Here is an 18,083-nt window from a genome sequence, read left to right on the forward strand (position 1 = left end):
TCAACTCAGGGGCATAGCTAGGGGCTGCAGGCGGGGCATGTGCCCTGGGCACAACTCTATGGTGGGGAAGGGGGGGGCGCCGCAGAGTAGCCGTACCAAACAGCTGATCGCTGCAGGCAGGCACCCTGTATGCCAGGGGGCTGCAGCGGCGATCAGCATTAGGAGGTCTTGCGGTGGCGTTCTGACTGGGGTCAGTGCCGGCCCGGGAGTGGGCTAATTCAGTCACCTGATCTCACGTCAGTGACATGAGATCAGGTGACTGGACTGGTCCTCTCTCGGTGCTGGCACCGACCCGTCAGAATGCCACCGCAAGACCTCCAGCCTCTTCCTAACAGTGAGTCACGTCAGGCATCGTAGAGAGTGTTAGCGGCAGGCTGCCTCTAGGGAGGGCGGTTCAGTGGCACTAAGTACAAGGGCAGGGGGTTGTGTGGCACTAGGTACAAGTGGGGAAGGGGGTTGTGTGGACTAAGTACAAGGGGGGTTGTGTGGCACAAAGTACAAGGGGGAGGGGGGTTGTGGGACACTGTAGAAAGGGGGGCAGTGTGGCACTGAGCACTAGGTGGGCAGTGTGGAGCTATCTACAAGAGGGGGCTGTGTGTGGCGCTATCTACGGGGTCTGTGTGTGGCGCCATCTACAAGAGGGGGCTGAGTGTGGAGCGATCTACAGGGGGGCTGTGTGTGGTGCTATCTACAGGGGGCTGTGTGTGGTGCTATGTGCAAGGGCTGTGTGTGGCACTATCTACAGGGGGGGCTGTGTGTGGACTATCTACAAGGGGCTGTGTGTGGCGCTATATACAAGAGGGGGGCAGTGTGGCGCTATCTACAGGGGGCTGTGTGTGGCGCTATTTACAGGGAGCTGTGTGTGGCGCTATTTACAGGGGGGCTGTGTGTGGCGTTCTATACAGGTGAGGGGCTGTGTGTGGCGCTATCTACGGGGGGGCTGTGTGTGGCGTTATATACAGGTGAGGGGCTGTGTGTGGCGCTATCTACACGGGGGCTGTGTGTGGCGTTATATACAGGTGAGGGGCTGTGTGTGGCGTTATATACAGGTGAGGGGCTGTGTGTGGCGTTATATACAGGTGAGGGGCTGTGTGTGGCGCTATCTACAGGGGGGGCTGTGTGTTGTCTCTTTCATTTATTTTCTTTTAACTTATTGTTATGGTAACTACCTTATATAACTATATTGTTTGTAAAATATCGAAATTGTTTTATGCTCGAGTTACATTCAAAAAAATGGTGAAAATACAATTACAACTCATTGATTGGTAGAGGAAACAAACATGTCGAGGGGGAAGGAGATGTTGGGAAAGAAGTTTGGGGGGGGGGGGGGGGCGCCAATCTGAATGTTTGCCCCGGGTGCTGGAGGAGCTAGCTATGCCTCTGCATCAACTCCAGCCTTCCTTTTTTTTTTTTTTGCGGATCTGAATACTGATGACACACGGATGCACTACAGAAGTTTTTTGCCAACAAATAGACCGCAAATACAGACAATGGATCCGTGGTTTTGCGGACTGCGGTCGCGTGCAGTAGGCCATATAGAAAACTTCTGCCAGCATCAAAGGAGTCACCTGTTTTAACAAGTTCTGCGTTCTCTGTTCCAAAGGTTGGGACCAATCTGCCTTTTTTTTATGACCTGTCAGGAGAGACATTAAGGGTATGTGCACACACACTAATTACGTCCTTAATTGACGGACGTATTTCGGCCGCAAGTACAGGACCGAACACAGTGCAGGGAGCCGGGCTCCTAGCATCATACTTATGTACGATGCTAGGAGTCCCTGCCTCTCCGTGGAACTACTGTCCCGTACTGAAAACATGATTACAGTACGGGACAGTTGTCCTGCAGCGAGGCAGGGACTCCTAGCATCGTACATAAGTATGATGCTAGGAGCCCGGCTCCTTGCACTGTGTTCGGTCCGGTCGAAATACGTCCGTCAATTACGGACGTAATTAGTGTGTGTGCACATACCCCTTGGAATGCCCCTTTACACTATTCATGGCTGGAATGCCCCTTTACACTATTCATGGCTGGAATGCCCCTTTAAGCTTTTTAGGGCACTGTATGGGCTGCTTCTTGGCATCATTAGACGATGCTTTGTCTGTGCCAGCCCCATTAGACCAGCATAACAATTCTACCTATAGAAAAGCCATGACAATGTCCGCTCTCTACAGGATCTTCCACAGAGGGAGCAGACATGAGGGCACAGTGCAGGAGATAAAGGACGTCGCGTGTCAGGGAACAGACACAACCGGCTTCCTTACATGGCGGGACGGGTACAACAGGGAAACAAAGGATGACATTTAAAAAAAATTATAATAATACGTTGTTCTGTTTTTATAAAGTGTTAACATGATATTTTTACTTCCTTTCAGCTGCATGGCATTTTGCCTTTTTGTCCAGTGACCTACAGATGTAGCAGAGCTGAATGTGTGATTCCACTCATGATTTAATTCGTATTAGCCACTTGTCTCCCCCCCCCCCCCCCCCCTACAATCATCTGTCAAAATGCTTGGTTATGCCTGGCACCCAGGAGGAAATAAAGCATTACATCACACCCATCGAAATTAATGGACGTCCAGGACGCCAACAGAATGAGAGCCGCTCTACCGTTCTCGGGCTGAAGCTGGCCATACAATAAGATCATTGTTGGCAGATCCTGCCAATCTAATGTCTATTGGGGCTGCCCAACCTAATTTCAACATGCCCGATTCTATGTCTCTGTAGATATGCACTGCAAGAGGTGTCTGGCAACAGCTTATCCCCCTCTCCCTATGGCAGTAAACATGGATGCTCGGCCAATCCAAACATTTATGATAGAGGGTCATGACATAGCTGTCGACCCAAGCACTAAAGTTTATGCCAGCTTAGGCTCTGTTCACATCTGCGTTGGGGTCCCGTTCCGTCTGAGGTTTCCGTCAGAACGGGACCCTGAGCAGACACAAACCGACACCGATGGAAACCAGAGGTTTCCGTTTCCATCACCATTGATTTCAATGGTGACGGAGTCGGTGCCCCGGGTTTCCGTTTGTTTCTTTCTGCACCGGATCAGTCGTTTTGCCGGAAGCAATAGCACAGTCGACTACGCTATTGCTTCCGGAAAAACGACGGGTCCGGTGCACAAAAGAGGCAAACGCAAACCACGGGCACCGGCTCTGTCACCATTTAAATCAATGGTGATGGAAATGGAAACCTCTGGTTTCCATGGGTGTCAGTTTGTGTCTGCTCAGGGTCCCGTTCTGACAGAAACCTCAGACGGAACGGGACCCCAACGCAGATGTGAACAGAGCCTTAAAGAGGTTATAAGATATTAGAAAAAGGGTCTGTTTTTTTTTTTCCCCCAGAAACAGCGCCACTTTTGTCCATGGGCTGTGTTTGGTATTGCAGCTCAAGGTTTGTACAACCTAATACAAGGCTACCGTATTCTTTGGGCTATAACTACACAGTGACTTTTAATGAATTGAGGTTAAATCATGACTTCAATTGTTCCGTATGGGGAAAAATTCTGTCTCCAGATTTCTGGTGATATTTTCCTCACATTTTCCGCCATTGCGACAGCCTGAATTGGTTTGATGGCGCTGTTGAGAACATCTGTAAAGAAATTTGATTTCCCTGAAACTGCTCTTCTCTAGTTCCAGCTTCAAAAAGGAACAATAGAAGGTAATACACCTGCAGTCCTATGTAAATTCACAAATAACACATTTTTAAATCACACCGAATGACAAACTCAGCTCTGCTACATGTGTACATGACGATTACAATTTAGAGAGTGTCACAAGGCACACACAAGCTGTTTCTAATGACTCTAAATTGAATTATACTTTAATATAATATAGGAAGGATAGACCACATAGAGCTCTATTGTTTATCCTGCAGTGGAGAAAAAGACCTAAACCGCACAGCTCAGGGGCTTTGATCAGCTGATCGATCGGGGTCAATTCACAGTAGAGGTGCCACCTGCAAATGACCCATAGAGATCACTGATCCCTGACGCAGCTGCTCTGCCCCATCCACATTGACCACAGATATGGATCAGCTTTGCTTTGTGTTGACTACGACTGACGTCATTCGTGAACAGTCTGGAGCGGCTGTCACAGGGACCAGTGATGTCAGCGGCTCTACTCTGCTAACAGTTCACCTGGTGGAGGCTTCTTTTAAAGGGGTTCTCCTGGATTACAAACATTTAGATGAAGTAACAGAGTACAAGATCTGCTCCGATTTCCTAATATAGCGTTTGTTCGGATTTGGGCCTACAAGTGTTTCCAGTTTTATCCATAGATTGTTTCAGAACAAAGGTGTGGCTGAAAGAAGCCGGGCTTCATGAGAAAACCCGTTATGTACTATACAAATGACAAGTTTTACAACTTTCTAATATACTTTGTGTTTCAATTCCTCTCCATTTTCAAGATACTTGTTTGCTGTCAGTGAATGATAACACTCTTGTTTACATTGACAGACCCGAAACCTGTACAGACCTAGTGCTGATCTGAGCTGAGGAGTAGATTGTATTCGGTCTAGGCAATGCTCTGTGAACTTTACACATCAGATGGATCTGTACAAATGTTTCTGGAAGTTTGCTACAATGTATTAGTCTCCACCTTCCTGTTTAGCATTGAGCATTGACTAGACTTCTGTATCTACTTCTCAGCTAAGAGCAGGACTAGTTGTATACCTGTTTGCTGCTCCAGGATGTAAACAAGAGTGTTCTCATTCACTGACAGCAAACAAATATCTTGAATATGGTGAGGAATTGAAACAAAGTATATTAGAAAGTTATAGAACTTTACATTTATATAGAAATTAAAAGGGTATTCCCGTCTCGGACATTTATGGCATATCCGCAGGATATGCCATAAATGTCCAAGAGATGCAGGTCCCACCTCTATTCTCTGGAACGGGGCCCACTGATCCCCATCCTACGTGGTTTCCAGAACTCCTATTCACACTTATGGGAACAAAAAACCCAGAAAACCCGGTTACCTCATAACTCAGAGGCCAGCGGCAGAAGGTAGGATGGAATCAGGGGGTCCCACCCCTGCGATCCGCATCTATCCAACATTTATGGCATATGCTGTGGATATGTCATAAATGTCTGAGATGGGAAAACTCCTTTAAGCTTTATTTACATAAAACCGGAAAACCCCTTAAAGGGTCATAGGGGCTGGGGGCTTAGCTAAAGAGCACAGTATTACATCCATGGACAAGATGGAAACATGTTATTCATTGATGTATGAGACAGGCGTAAATATCCCCCCCCCCCCCCACAACTCCGGCCCCCTCAATCCGTTCATTAATGGTGTACACAAAGCTCCCCCTTTCTCTTCAAAAAGAGGTTCTGCAGCAGTTGAGTTGTTTTATATGGTCACGGAACTCCTCAGTGACTGCTAATATTCTTATAACTTAGAGTGGGGGGCACATTATTCTGTTTATATTCATGTAATCTCTGATAATCCCTTTAAGGGACCCACAATTGTTCTATGGTTCCAGTAGAACTGAGTGGGGTCTGGATGTTTTGCGCTCGTAATTCAGATGCTAAAATTCTGCAGGTGTCAATTTTCTTGCCATGTGGTACATAGCGTGTAAAAATGGGGCTCCAGAAGAATCTTCTCTTATGTACTGTACGTATTATTTGCTGCACAACATCCCCTCCACACTGCAGAAATATGCAGGGAGATGTATACCTACAGTCCATACATCTCTTCTATAAAACAGTGCCACCTAGTGGAAACAGGGCGACAAGAGTCAGGACGTGTTTACACTGCTGCAGTTATATCTGCTGTGATGTGCTCTCTCTCTATATATTGTACATGTATATAGGAAAAACGTTGCGAGCGAGTCCCTAGTGTGACACCAGTCTAGAGCCATTTAAAGGGATTATCCAGGATTGATAGACTTTTGTCAGGAGAGGCCACAACTGTGTGATCAATGGGGATCTGACCATCAGGACTCAGCAGAACTGCAGTACCTGACACAGTGTTGTCTACATGCGTGCGGCTGTGCCTGGTGCTGCAGCTCATCCCATTCAAGTTCATGTAGCTGCAGTACCACAGGTATATGAAGTGCGTTGCTGTCTCGGTACCACAGTAAAAGCGCCACAGTCACGGTAACCCCACCAATCACACATTTACAGCCCATTCATATCACGTTTTTTGGCCTACGTTTAGCGCATACGCCGCAAAAAGCTGCTAACGTATGCGATAACAGTGGCATCCATCACCCATAAGCTAACATGGCCTCAGTTTAACGTATACGTCATGGAAAGCTATTATAAAGCTCATGAATTATACATTAAATGGATGCCTATGATGTACGCCATACAGTCTATGCTATTCCACATTTATTTTTTTGGTTTACCAGCCTGACGGAGCCCAAAAAGATCCTCTCTTGGCTCCCGTCTGGCTAATGGAGCGTTATGGACACGTCTGACATGTACGTCGGGAGCGTCCCTGGTGTACGCACGGCAGAAACGTGATGTGAATGGGCCTAAGGCCTCACGCACACGTCACTATTCTGGTCAGTATTTGGAAGCCAAAACCAGTAGTGGAACATAAACCGAGAAAACCTATAGTGGAAAGATTTGCACCTCTTCCGTGTTTTGGACCCACTCCTGGTTTTGTCTTCCAAATACTGAAGCAAAATACTGACGTGTGCATAAGGCCTAAGACCCGGCAAAACTACGGATCCGATGCACAACGGAAACCATGGGCACCGGATCCGTCACCATTGAAATCAATGGTGATGGAAACAGAAACCTCTGGTTTCCGTTTGTGTCCGTTTGTGTCTGTTCAGGGTCCCGTTCTGACGAAAAGCTCCGACGGAATTTCAGAACGGGACCCCAACGCAGATATGAACGAAGCCTGACCTGGAGCAATTGATCGCTGGAACTTGTTTCCAACTACGGTACTGTTAAATACGGCAAGTTATACCGATTCATAATGGGAAGACTGTCATCAGTCCACAACGTAACAACCCGGCTTTCTGCTAATAGCCAGAATGAGCTGTGGTGACACTGGATGACGCCTCCGGGTACAAGAGAGGCAATAAAGAGAACCTCCTGTCAGAGAGACAGGCCTTCCTACGTTGTCTCTTCATAGAGTATTGATGGAGGGAAGACAATATGTGTAATAACATTGATAGATACTCACAAGAACATCTCGGTTCAAACCCCAAATTTATATTCATAGGGGGCAGTATTCTAGTAGTTGGTGTAGTAAAGGTAATCAACATCACTAGCAGCTGTCAAAGACGTAACTTTATTTTATTTTTCTTTGCCTATATAGCATCAATTAAGCTCACAATCTAAGTACCCTAACTTTACTGGTTACTACATAGATTGGCCAGTAGTCCGGGGTTTCACGTTTTAGTAGCTGGGACGGAAATGTAGTGTTTCCACAGCAAAATCTGCATGTGTTACGTGCAGATCACGCTGAGGTTTTCACTCCTCTACTTTGAAAGGGGTGAAATCCGCAGTAAACATCCAGAACAGAATAAGCATGAAAATCCGCAGCATGCTCTGGTTTCCACCCAGAAAATGTTCAGCAGCATCTAGGAGTTCAAATCCCATCCCCATGGCCGGGACTGTAATTCGCTGTGGATTTTCCACACTGAAAATCCACAGCATTTGTGTCCCATATGAATCCAGCCTAAATGAGGTGCATCTTTACCCTTTTAGACTAGGACTACACGGCGACTTTGGCCGCAACACAGGTTGTACGACCAAAGAACGCCCTGCCGGTTTGTAGGTAATAAAAGTCAATGTGACCGCGTTGCAACCTGTGGGATCCCGCGACGGCCTCACAAGAAATTCGAACCTGCTGGATTGCAGCCATGTTGACTTTCATTACCTGCGACGTAGGCAGAGCAACACTGCGATCTTTGATCGTATGACCTTTGTAGACCTAGCCTTAAATATCAGCTTTAGCTGTGAATGGAGAAGAAAAGTTATGTTTGAAATCCCTTTTACCAGAGAGCAGTGGATTGTGGATAACCCCGATAACAGGGAACCAGTTCGGCTAGGTTCACGCCACGTTGAGGCTCCATGTTCGGTGTAAATGTTGGGAAATTCTTCTGACGTATACATGTACCGCGGTGCCCATCATTTAATAACTAAGCGTATGCCAAGTGTCCTTTTGGCGCAGTTTGCCAGTATACCATTGCCTCCACTGTATTGAAAGCGTAGTTGACTACACTTTCTATTACAGCTGTATTTAGACATATGATGTGGTATATATTTTTTCTTCCCAATAGGAGTCAGTGGCGTGCAGTTAAATACGTTCGTCAGTTTCGAACGATCCCACTAAATGTTTTGCCCGACTTGAGTGTGAGCCTATATGGTTAGATCACATGGAGCTATAGATATATACTGCTGTCTGTTTCCAAGGGCAACCATTAGACATTTGAAATGCGCTATCTATATGAATTGTCACACACTGCCCTTGGTGATCTCCGGGGTATTCCGCGTGTAGAAGTCCTGTGTGAAGGCCCCTAATATATTATCTAGAGGAGCTCTAAAGGTGGAGCTTCACTTTAAAGTGTAAAATAAAAAATGGAGGTCAAAGAAACGTTACATCATGTTTTCAAGTGTAATGTTTATTAAAATGTTTTAATTTTTTTCTGTAAAGCGTCACAGGGAACGTAACTATAATCCAAAACCACTAGAGAACCATTGTTCAACAAGAAAAATATGAAAATCAGTGCAAAATCCAAAGGAAAGAAATAAAATCTAACAATAGTTTAGAAAATAAAACCCATAACATCTACGTACAGTTAGTAACTCAAAACCGTACATTGGTAAAAAGTGGGGTACTTGCCCAGGGCAACCAATCAGATTGCTTCTTTCATTTTCTCACCAGCTTAAAAGCTGGAATCTGATTGGCTGCTATAGGAAACCTCTTCTTTTACCTACACCACTTTAGGCCTCATGAAGAGAAGCCGGAATCTATCGTAAGTTACAATATAGAAAAGAAATGTATACAAAATATACAGTCTGTTCAGTGCCTTATTGATAAAAGGTGTCATGGGCCTAAACTACTGCAGACAGGAAATGGAGTGGTTGCCCTTAGCAACCAATCAGGTCACTTCTTTCATTCTCTGACCTGCTTGAAAGAAAATGAAAGCTGTATTCTAATTGGTTGCTGTGAGCAATTTCCTTTCTGCACTAGTTTTTACAAATATAAGGTGTCGGTAATAAGCGGCTGAATCTCATAATAAAAATGTCTAATAGCGTGTAATAGTTTTACAGCAACAAAACGCAGCCTTTCTGGTTAGTGCCTTGCGTATAGAATGTGGTAGCAGCCATTTTGTAAGCCGAACCAATGTTGGTGAAACTATTCCGACATGTACTAGTAGGCCATATGAAAATGGATTTACAACCCCTTTACTGCGGCCCAAGTTGCTAGAACTTTAACCCCTTAGATGCCATTCACTACCTCTCTCTATAATATTAAGGCACTTGTGACCCATGGAAGTCCTCACTATCCTTTTACTGGGAAGGCCTAACCATTGAATCAGTCCTCAAAAAAAAAAACCCTACCATGTATGAACAGCTTTACACTTTTCGTATACGCTGGTTTCTTTTGGCCACGCAGCAGATGTAAGTGACTGGGTTTCTCAGAAATAGGTCCAATGCAGGTACCTACATAGGGCGTATAGAGGTGCGTGTCCCAGGGAGGCTACATCGGGGACACCGCTAGAAGCTATGATAATGGAGAACCCCTCTAAGTACTGTGGTGGTCTGCACAACCAGAGAAGAAGACAAGTCAGGTCAACACCATTCTGTAGCCATGATCAATGGACGGGGATCACCATATAAAAATCACACACGGTGATAAAGGCGTCGCAGAATCTACAATTATCACCTATCCACAGGTGATAATTGTCTGATCGCTGGGACCCCCACTGATCACAAGAACGAGGGGGGCACAAACCATCCGTTCCATCTCCTCCGCAGTAAGGAGAGGCTTGAATGGAGCGTGCGACACCCCTCCATTTAATGTCTATGGAACTTTTGTCATTCCCATAGATTTCGGAGGGATCGGCAGCGTGCATGCTTGACCTTTGCTCCATTCAATGTCCTCCTCACTGTGGTCGAGCAGGAACAGGGGGTTCGAGGCCCCGTTCTCGCGATCGGTGGGGGTACCAGCGGTGTAGCCCCCAGTGATCTGACAGTGATCACCTATCCTGCGAGGAGTTTATAGAAGTTTTGATTCTGGGAATACCCCTTTAATACATCTGCTAGTTACCATCATCTCAGGGCTGTCTGCCAATACTTCCCAGCGATAATGCTAGTAATAAATATATTAATGGCGTATACGTCCAATCCAAAAACAACAACCACTGAAGGAACTATTGTCTGTTACCCCTGAAAAGCGGAGTCCTTGTCACTAGTCCCTCGGGTCGGGTTATTGCTTCAGACTTGGTTCTCAGATAATATTCGCTCGGTAGCGCTGTAAATAAGAATCGGCTATTGTTACATTTCGCCTGAGGTATTTGGAAGGAATTAACTACACAACCTCGTAAAAAGAACAAGAAAAAAATTGTTCTTAGTTTTTAACACAAACATTTTAAAATGTCGCCCAGGTTTACAAAGGCAGCGTTCACAAACGTCAGGTCTTTTTTTGGGGGGTGAGGGGGGGGGCATAAAGCATCTAGTGGCCATATTAAATCTGACCACAGTCCGTTGTTGGTGGATCCCACCCACCCAGCAACAAAATCATAAAGGTGGCCATCAGAGGAATTAATGATGTGATGGAATGGGTGGTACCTCACAGACTTTTTGTTTCATTGGGAGATAAGCGGCGCCAAAGGAGCCTGGCAACCACTTCACATCTCCTCATTCCATTGAAATAAGACTGAAATGGGAGGATAGAGAATAATAATCTCTGCGATTACCTCTTGGACTAAAAATAATTGCCACCTCTACGACCAGCTTAATTTACTGCGGTTTGTTGCTCAACATCACGATCAACCATGATGGATTCGAGTTTTTTTTTTTTTAATGAAAAGTACCGTCATATAGAAATACATTTACAAAAAACACAATTCTCATCGCAATGACATGTTCAGCTTCTATACATAGCACATTCTTGTATGGCTGACCGCAGAACAGCTAAACATTGCAAAACCAGGAAACATTGACGGCATCAGCAGATTCTTTCTAACTTCTGCCAGGCAAATATGTTACGTTAATCGATGTCAAGCAGTAAAACAACGAAGGTCGGATTTAGACGGCCATAAAGCGTACGCATTTATTATGGCTGCAAAACCATCCCCGGGGCGGTAAACTTAGATCGCCATAAGTTTGGTACAGTAGAACTACAGCCGGTACGGGTATTGCAGCAATTCGTATGCAAAATTGCGCCCGCGTTATGGGCATCTCAGACCATCCGAACACAAATCAAAAAGCAGTTGCCCATAGCAACCAATCAGAAAACGGATTTAATTATCTATAACCTCAATTGGAAAAGTGGCAGTAGGAATCCGGTTGGTTGCTATGGAGTGGTAATCTTTTGGGTTGCCGTCCATTACTAAAATACAGCTTAAGGTACATTTATATAGGGTTTAGGTTTCCCAGAGCATGTAATGGTATATACACCGGAGATACGGGTCTTTTTAGATGATCAGTTTTGTAGGAGATTATAAAAACATGGCTGCTTTCTTAAAGAAGCAACACCACTCTTATCCATGGTCTTGTGTTCAAGCGAATTGGGTTGATCTGCAATATCAGACTCGGCCATGAACAACAGTGCGCTGTTTTTATAATCTCATAAACCCAGAGACCATGTAAAGCCCTGCCCCTTGGAGAGTTCACAATTGTTTGCTTACACTTTTACGTGCTGTATATAATAGCCATACATTAAAAAACGTTAGAGAAATAAAAAAATGCTATTTAACACAACACTATAAAATGTGATTTTTATTTGCGGGCGACTTTCCCCTTTAATGTCTTTTGGCAGTGATAAGTCAGTCATCTAACACAAACGCTCAATAAATTCATCAGCAATAACTATTAGTTACAAAAACATCTAACAAAAAAAAAAAATATTAAAAAAAGTGCACTTTTACATGTTAATATTTGTAGAGGTGTTCTCCCAGTATTTGTGTCATTTTTTTTTTTAGTATATTAAAAATCAGATAAATCTTGGTAGTGTCAAGCAATAGAAAAAAAATCCTTAAAATAGGCAGAATAAGACCATGTATAGGTTTAAAGGGAACTTAGATAAAACCGTATGGTGTCCATAAAGCAGTATTGACTCAATCATACTATACCTTAGGCCTCATGCCCATGGTAGAGCCATGGGCACAGAGCCTGTACCGTGACACATGGAGTGCCTAGTGCTCCGTACTGCTGAGCCATAGGCACTTTATACACCGTGTAGGGTGCCACCCCAGGCTCCATATTCTGAAGATATTCTACCCTAGAAGCAATGCCTTCATATGTAAATCGGGGGCATATACAGGTGCAGTAGGGCCTCATACCCATACAAGTCTATCGTATTCAGCTCTGAACAACCTTAATACGGTGATGATGCTGCAGTTTTTGAAGTCCGTTATATTATACGGCGGACCCACAATAATACCGGTGATAACGAAAAGAAGTATCCACCATAGAGTATAACAGAGTTCCTAAAAAGAGGAACAAGCTACTCCATCATCCATGTACCTTGGCACTAAAGCCGGCTGTAGGTTCTCCCTCCCGTCAGTAAGACCCCAGCCTTTCTCCTAACACAGTGGGGGTCCAATCCTACCCCCCTCTTCTTCAGGAAACAGGAAGGATTGCACAACATATTGTGAAATTCTCATATGAGCCACTTCGAGCTTTTGTACCATGCCCGATTACTGTCCCAATCCAAGGATTGGGCAAAAAAAAAGAAAGTATTAGAAAAGTACCATCTACTGTATGTCCAAAACATTAAAAAAAAAATACTAAATTTTTGTTTTTAAAACTGATGCAGAATTAAGAAATTATTTTTGAGTGAAATGTATGTGGTAATACAACTACAGATTACACCCACTCATAGAAACTATCCAGAGAATGTCTAAAATGTATCCCAATATTACTAGGATATAGGCGAATGCTGGGAAAAAAAGTTCATGTAACTTGTAGTTTCCATAATTGTCCTCCAAGCAAGACGTTCACCCCGGTCCACTCGCACCCACATGGCACTACCTGGTGTCCTTAAATACGCTGAAACGTAGAGATCTGCGTAGTAAATGTGGCTATATAGAAGTAAAACACAAAAATGCATCACTAAATTTCCAATGCCGATACCTGCGTCAGGACTAAGGGTCACCAGGTTGTTTCTCTGCAGCCATGAGGGTGCAAGTGAACCGAGGTAAGAACCCTACATTTGTAGGAGCTATAAAGTTCATAGGTCGTGTATTTATGAACACTTTTTAAAAGTTTTACAAAAGTTTCCAGGATCTAAAAACTTTTTGGCCGGATAACTGCGTTCATTGAGATATAAGGCACGGGAAGTCATGTAATGGGCATTATAAATATACTTCTAGATGGTCCTATGCCTATGGAGAACCTGTATTTCACCAACGTCCCTGGAGTTATAATGGAGCCTATTTACAGATCAGGATCCGCCACCATAACTACCCTACCACTTCTCTTTGATATCGAATTGATAGGTTGAACATTGGTCTATCCAACAAAAAAAGGATTCTACGATTTCATGCCAGCTTGACACCAAATACCATTCCTGGAGAAAAGGAATGACCGACTCACGCTTCAGTGGCTACCTCACCGTTTTCTTGAGGCTGAAGCTGCTCTCTCTCGGTTTCCTCCTGAGGAGGACGTACACGTTTGAAGAACCCAAGCTTATACATTATAAAAACCATTAGAGCCAAAAGCAGCAAACCTGATAATACTGCAAGTACTATGACCCAGACGGGAACCGCGGCCCCGGATGACTGGTTTACCCATAGAATATTAGTAGTGACCTCGGTCGAATTGTTTATATCGGGAAGGTTCATGTTTTTATATGGGAATTCCAAGACCTGGAATGTGGCAGACGACTTTAGAGAATAGGAATTATTTTGGTTCTCGCTATTCATAAAAGTTGGTGTCCATAGTCTTGATCGAATATACAAAATTGCACTTCTTCCTTTTTCCACGCGTTCCACGTGGCACTCAATCTTCAGACACTGGGCCGTTCCACACTTAAGGGTCTGTAAATCTCCTTCCACCTGTGGAAGATCACGACGATTGCGTTCATTACGGGTGACATTTTTAAAGTCATCAGCCAACGAACTGGATGGCGTGAGGTTGAGGGGGTTGATTACAACATCGGAAGTACAGTTCATTGGACCATCAATTTCATACTGAATGATGTATAGTAATGTTTTGCTTTGGTAACTGTAAGGCCACTGAATATTAAGGATTGCTTTGCTGAACGTGCTGGGTCCGTTGTTTCGAAGTTCAAAGATATGTTGAACAAGTGGACCAACATCCTCTTCTGTCGTTGGATCTTCCTTGGGTTCCCAGTTGGCAATTGGCAGAAAAACTTCAGTTGGAGTAGAGACTCCTCTTATTTCCACTGCTGCCAACACAGCCAAAGCAATTTGGAGTGATTTTTTGGGGCTGGTGTTGTCGTATTGGTTGGAGCTTTGTATCTGCAGGTCAAAGTTGACTGTATCATCCATCTCGTTCAGCTCATGAACACTGAAGAGTAGGGCCGCTACGACCCTTGTTCCGGCCTTCATGGGGTTTCCGAGATCACATACAACTAGCCTTGTCAGATTCTCCGTCTTGAACGCACAGGATAACCTTGATAAGGTTTCATTGTTTCGGACGACTCCAATAAAGTCAGCTTGGGGCGGGATACGGACAAAAAGTTCAGCCTCGTATGCACCTTCACCTTTATTGTGGGCATCAACAAGCAGCGTCAAAGGGCTGTCATCTCCAATATAAAGTTTCTTTTGCTCACTTTCTACAGACAAAATCAAGTTCGGCTTGCAGATATTGTCTCCACCACAGTCCAGCAATATGTGGGCCTGTTTGGTTAGGTTGGCAGGGGTGAACTGATTCAAAATTGGCATTAGTCCAGATGAATCGGCAGCCGCTTTGTAATCCATTTGGTAATCCATGAAGACCGTGATAGGTGTCAGCTTGTCTCGAAACTCACTCTCATCCCGCAAATACGCCTTTAATTCTTCACAACGCATGGGTCCACCATTGACCACTGTCATGTCCTTGGAATGAGTGGGCTGCATCGTGTGGAGAAACAGCGCCCGCCTGACCGCGCCCTTCTGCTTAAGCTTATCTAGTAGGAGTTCTACTTTAAAGGCCAGGTTTTGGGGTAGATTGCCTTTGCTGCTGGCTTTCAGGCAGAATTTTACATCGAAGCAGGACACCTGAAGTCCATTGGGAAGGCTACAAGTCTTACTATCGGGATTTAGGAGTGATGGGTTGACTTCCAGTACTGCATTGACGGTAATAACAGGCCTAGACCTGTAGAGTATGGCCTTATCCGCCCCAAAGGCCCCAACCACCAGGTCTGGGTAACCATTATCGTCAACATCAGTCGCTCCTTTCAGCGAGTAGCCAAAGCTTGCTGGCATGGTTTTAGATGCCCATTGACCTTCGAGAACCTGAGATGGCGTTGTGCTTAATCCGGAGCTCCTTCCATTGTAGATGTAGACTAGACCCCTTTTACTTTCCCCTGCGTAGGGTGCACCAATAGCAATGTCATTAAAACCGTCCTGATCCAAATCGCCCAGAGGGGCAATAGAACTGCCAAATCTTGAGAATAGATCAGAACCAATCAATTTGGTTGATACCTGTAGTCCAGATTTGCTTTGAGTATAAAAAGACACCTGTCCAACTTCTTGAAGCTTCCCATCTGAACCCCGATCCATAAAAAGAGGGGCTCCGATAAACAAGTCCATCAGTCCGTCTCCATTTATATCAGTGGCGGCAACAGAATAACCGAAGTAGGCAGCCATCTGTTCACCTGTGAAATTATACAGCGAGGTCATACTGTGCCCATCATAAATAGACACCATGCCTAGCGTTCGGGCAGCTCTAGGAACCCCTGAAACAAAGTCTTCAATGGCATCTCCATTAAAGTCCCCAACCGCCACCGAGTAACCCAAGTAGCTGTCATCATACAGGGGGCTGGCGGCACGCGTGGCCAGTTGGTTGGCATACGTAGTGCTGTAGACTTTGGGATCGTAGTTGTTTACGATATCCTCCACAGTGTCGGAGATGATTTGCCCTTGCCAGTAAAAGCTTCCCGGTCCTCCTAGCAATACCCGGTTGGCATTGGTAAAGTCCACGCTGAAGCCACCCTGACAAAAGCCTTGTTCCTGGGCATCGTGTTTAGCGTTGGACCTGCAGGGGGCGTATTCTACAATAGTGTCTCCATCTTTTAGGTAACAAGTTCCAACTGGTTCCCTCTCCTGCTTCCTCTGCTGAGTCCTCCAGTGGTATAAGGGGGCACAGGCCAGGATCTTGTTATCTTTAGCCCTCAGGGAAGCCCCGAACCACTGGTTAGACTTAAACTCGATGGGGTCATTGATATTAAAGAATCGGTTACCGGTGGAGTCGAAGACAATGGACTGGCACTTGGCATTCCTCCAGTCGCACTTCTGCACGGCTCCACCTTGGCTGATGTGGGGCTGGGAGGTGTTGGCTTTGGGGGCTCCGATAAGAAGGAATGAAGAGCTGGCATCGGGGAGGAAGAAGTCCACGGCAAAGCCGAAGTAGCTGCCCTCGGGGCCGGAGTGGACCAGGGGGGTGTCGGAGTCCAGATTGAAGCAGGAGGACGCGGGCAGCAGCAGCAAGAGGAGGAGGGTGGCAGCGCCCATGGTGCACGGACTGCGTCTGCGATTATTTGTCGCGGTGCGTCCCGGGGGAGATTCTCTCTCCATCAGATCGATGTGCCGAGCCCGGACACTGGATAAACTTCCGCCGATCCCTGGGACTTTCCTTGTTTTCTGATCAGACGGGCTGGGGGCAGGCACAGAGGCCGGGCCAGGAGACGAGTCATCCCGGGAGGGCGTGGATTGTGTCCCGGACATGTGTCAGCCTGACTAATGACTAGGAAAGGGAGAGGGGCGCTGCAAGGGTTAAACCGGCGGGGACGGGGTGAATACACGGCGGTGAAATAGGACGTTCGGCAGTAACAGGGTTAACATGGTGTGGGAGCAAAACATTGCAAGGGTTAAAGCAGGACATCCGGCAGTGACAGGGTTATTGGAAGAACTGCGGCGGTGAAAGGGTCATGAGCAGGGAGGGGGTTAATCAGGCAGTGACAGGGTTAATGGAGGAAAGAGCTGCGGCAGAGACGGTTATGAGCAGGGAGAGGGGACTGCAGGGGTTAATCAGGGAGGGGGCTGCATTGGTTAATGGGGGCTGCATGGGTTAATGAGGCAGATGGGCAAGGGACTGCTGGGGTTAATCAGGCAGTGACTGGAGGGGGCTGCAGGGGTTAATCAGGCAGTGAAGGGAGGGGGCTGCAGGGGTTAATCAGGCAGTGAAGGGAGGGGGCTGCAGGGGTTAATCAGGCAGTGACGGGAGGGGGCTGCAGGGGTTAATCAGGCAGTGAAGGGAGGGGGCTGCAGGGGTTAATCAGGCAGTGACAGGAAGTGTTATCTTGTTAGCACATTAAACTCATTTAATTGAATTGATCCTGATTCTGTTCTGCCTGAGCCACTAGACCCCTCCCCCACCCTGTGTTCTGTCCCCCACCCTGGGACATGATGTATGTGTCTCATTGTAAGGAAGTTGTGTCCTGAGAATGTCCCGTAGCATGAGAAGGGTTAATATCAGGGGGGGGGGGGGTGTTGCCGTCACTGGTTACATTCCCTGTATAAACATCTCCTCCAGTTTTCCATATAAGGAGTCTCCCTGATAATAAGCTGCGGGAATCAGTCCCGGCCTGCAGAGCTGACACTTCACAAGTCATGTGATGTTCTGTTATTAGAGAGCTGGGTGACAACCGCTATACCACCCAGCTTTCCCAGCTCTAGTCCTGCAGTGATACATCCACCTTTCCCCATATTGTCGTTGGCATTGTCACTCACCCATTGGAGCTGGTATTATTTCCCTAAATTGGAAAGTACCGATCCTGTGATA

The 18,083-nt window shown here is 45.9% G+C and overlaps 2 protein-coding genes across 3 annotated transcripts in view; one reads left to right on the forward strand and one right to left on the reverse strand.

Annotated features, from left to right (window-relative positions):
* FGD1 (FYVE, RhoGEF and PH domain containing 1) overlaps nt 1-18,083 on the forward strand; it is an 88,574-nt gene that overhangs the window by 39,598 nt on the left and 30,893 nt on the right. The window lies entirely within an intron of this gene.
* Nucleotides 8,570-16,985, reverse strand: ITGAV (integrin subunit alpha V). The gene has a single exon (XM_075835225.1). The coding sequence runs from the start codon at nt 16,874-16,876 to the stop codon at nt 13,727-13,729; it is 3,150 nt and encodes a 1,049-aa protein (XP_075691340.1). The 5' UTR covers nt 16,877-16,985; the 3' UTR covers nt 8,570-13,726.

This window comes from Rhinoderma darwinii, chromosome 8 (genome assembly GCF_050947455.1).
Source record: "Rhinoderma darwinii isolate aRhiDar2 chromosome 8, aRhiDar2.hap1, whole genome shotgun sequence".
Lineage (NCBI taxonomy): Eukaryota > Metazoa > Chordata > Amphibia > Anura > Rhinodermatidae > Rhinoderma > Rhinoderma darwinii.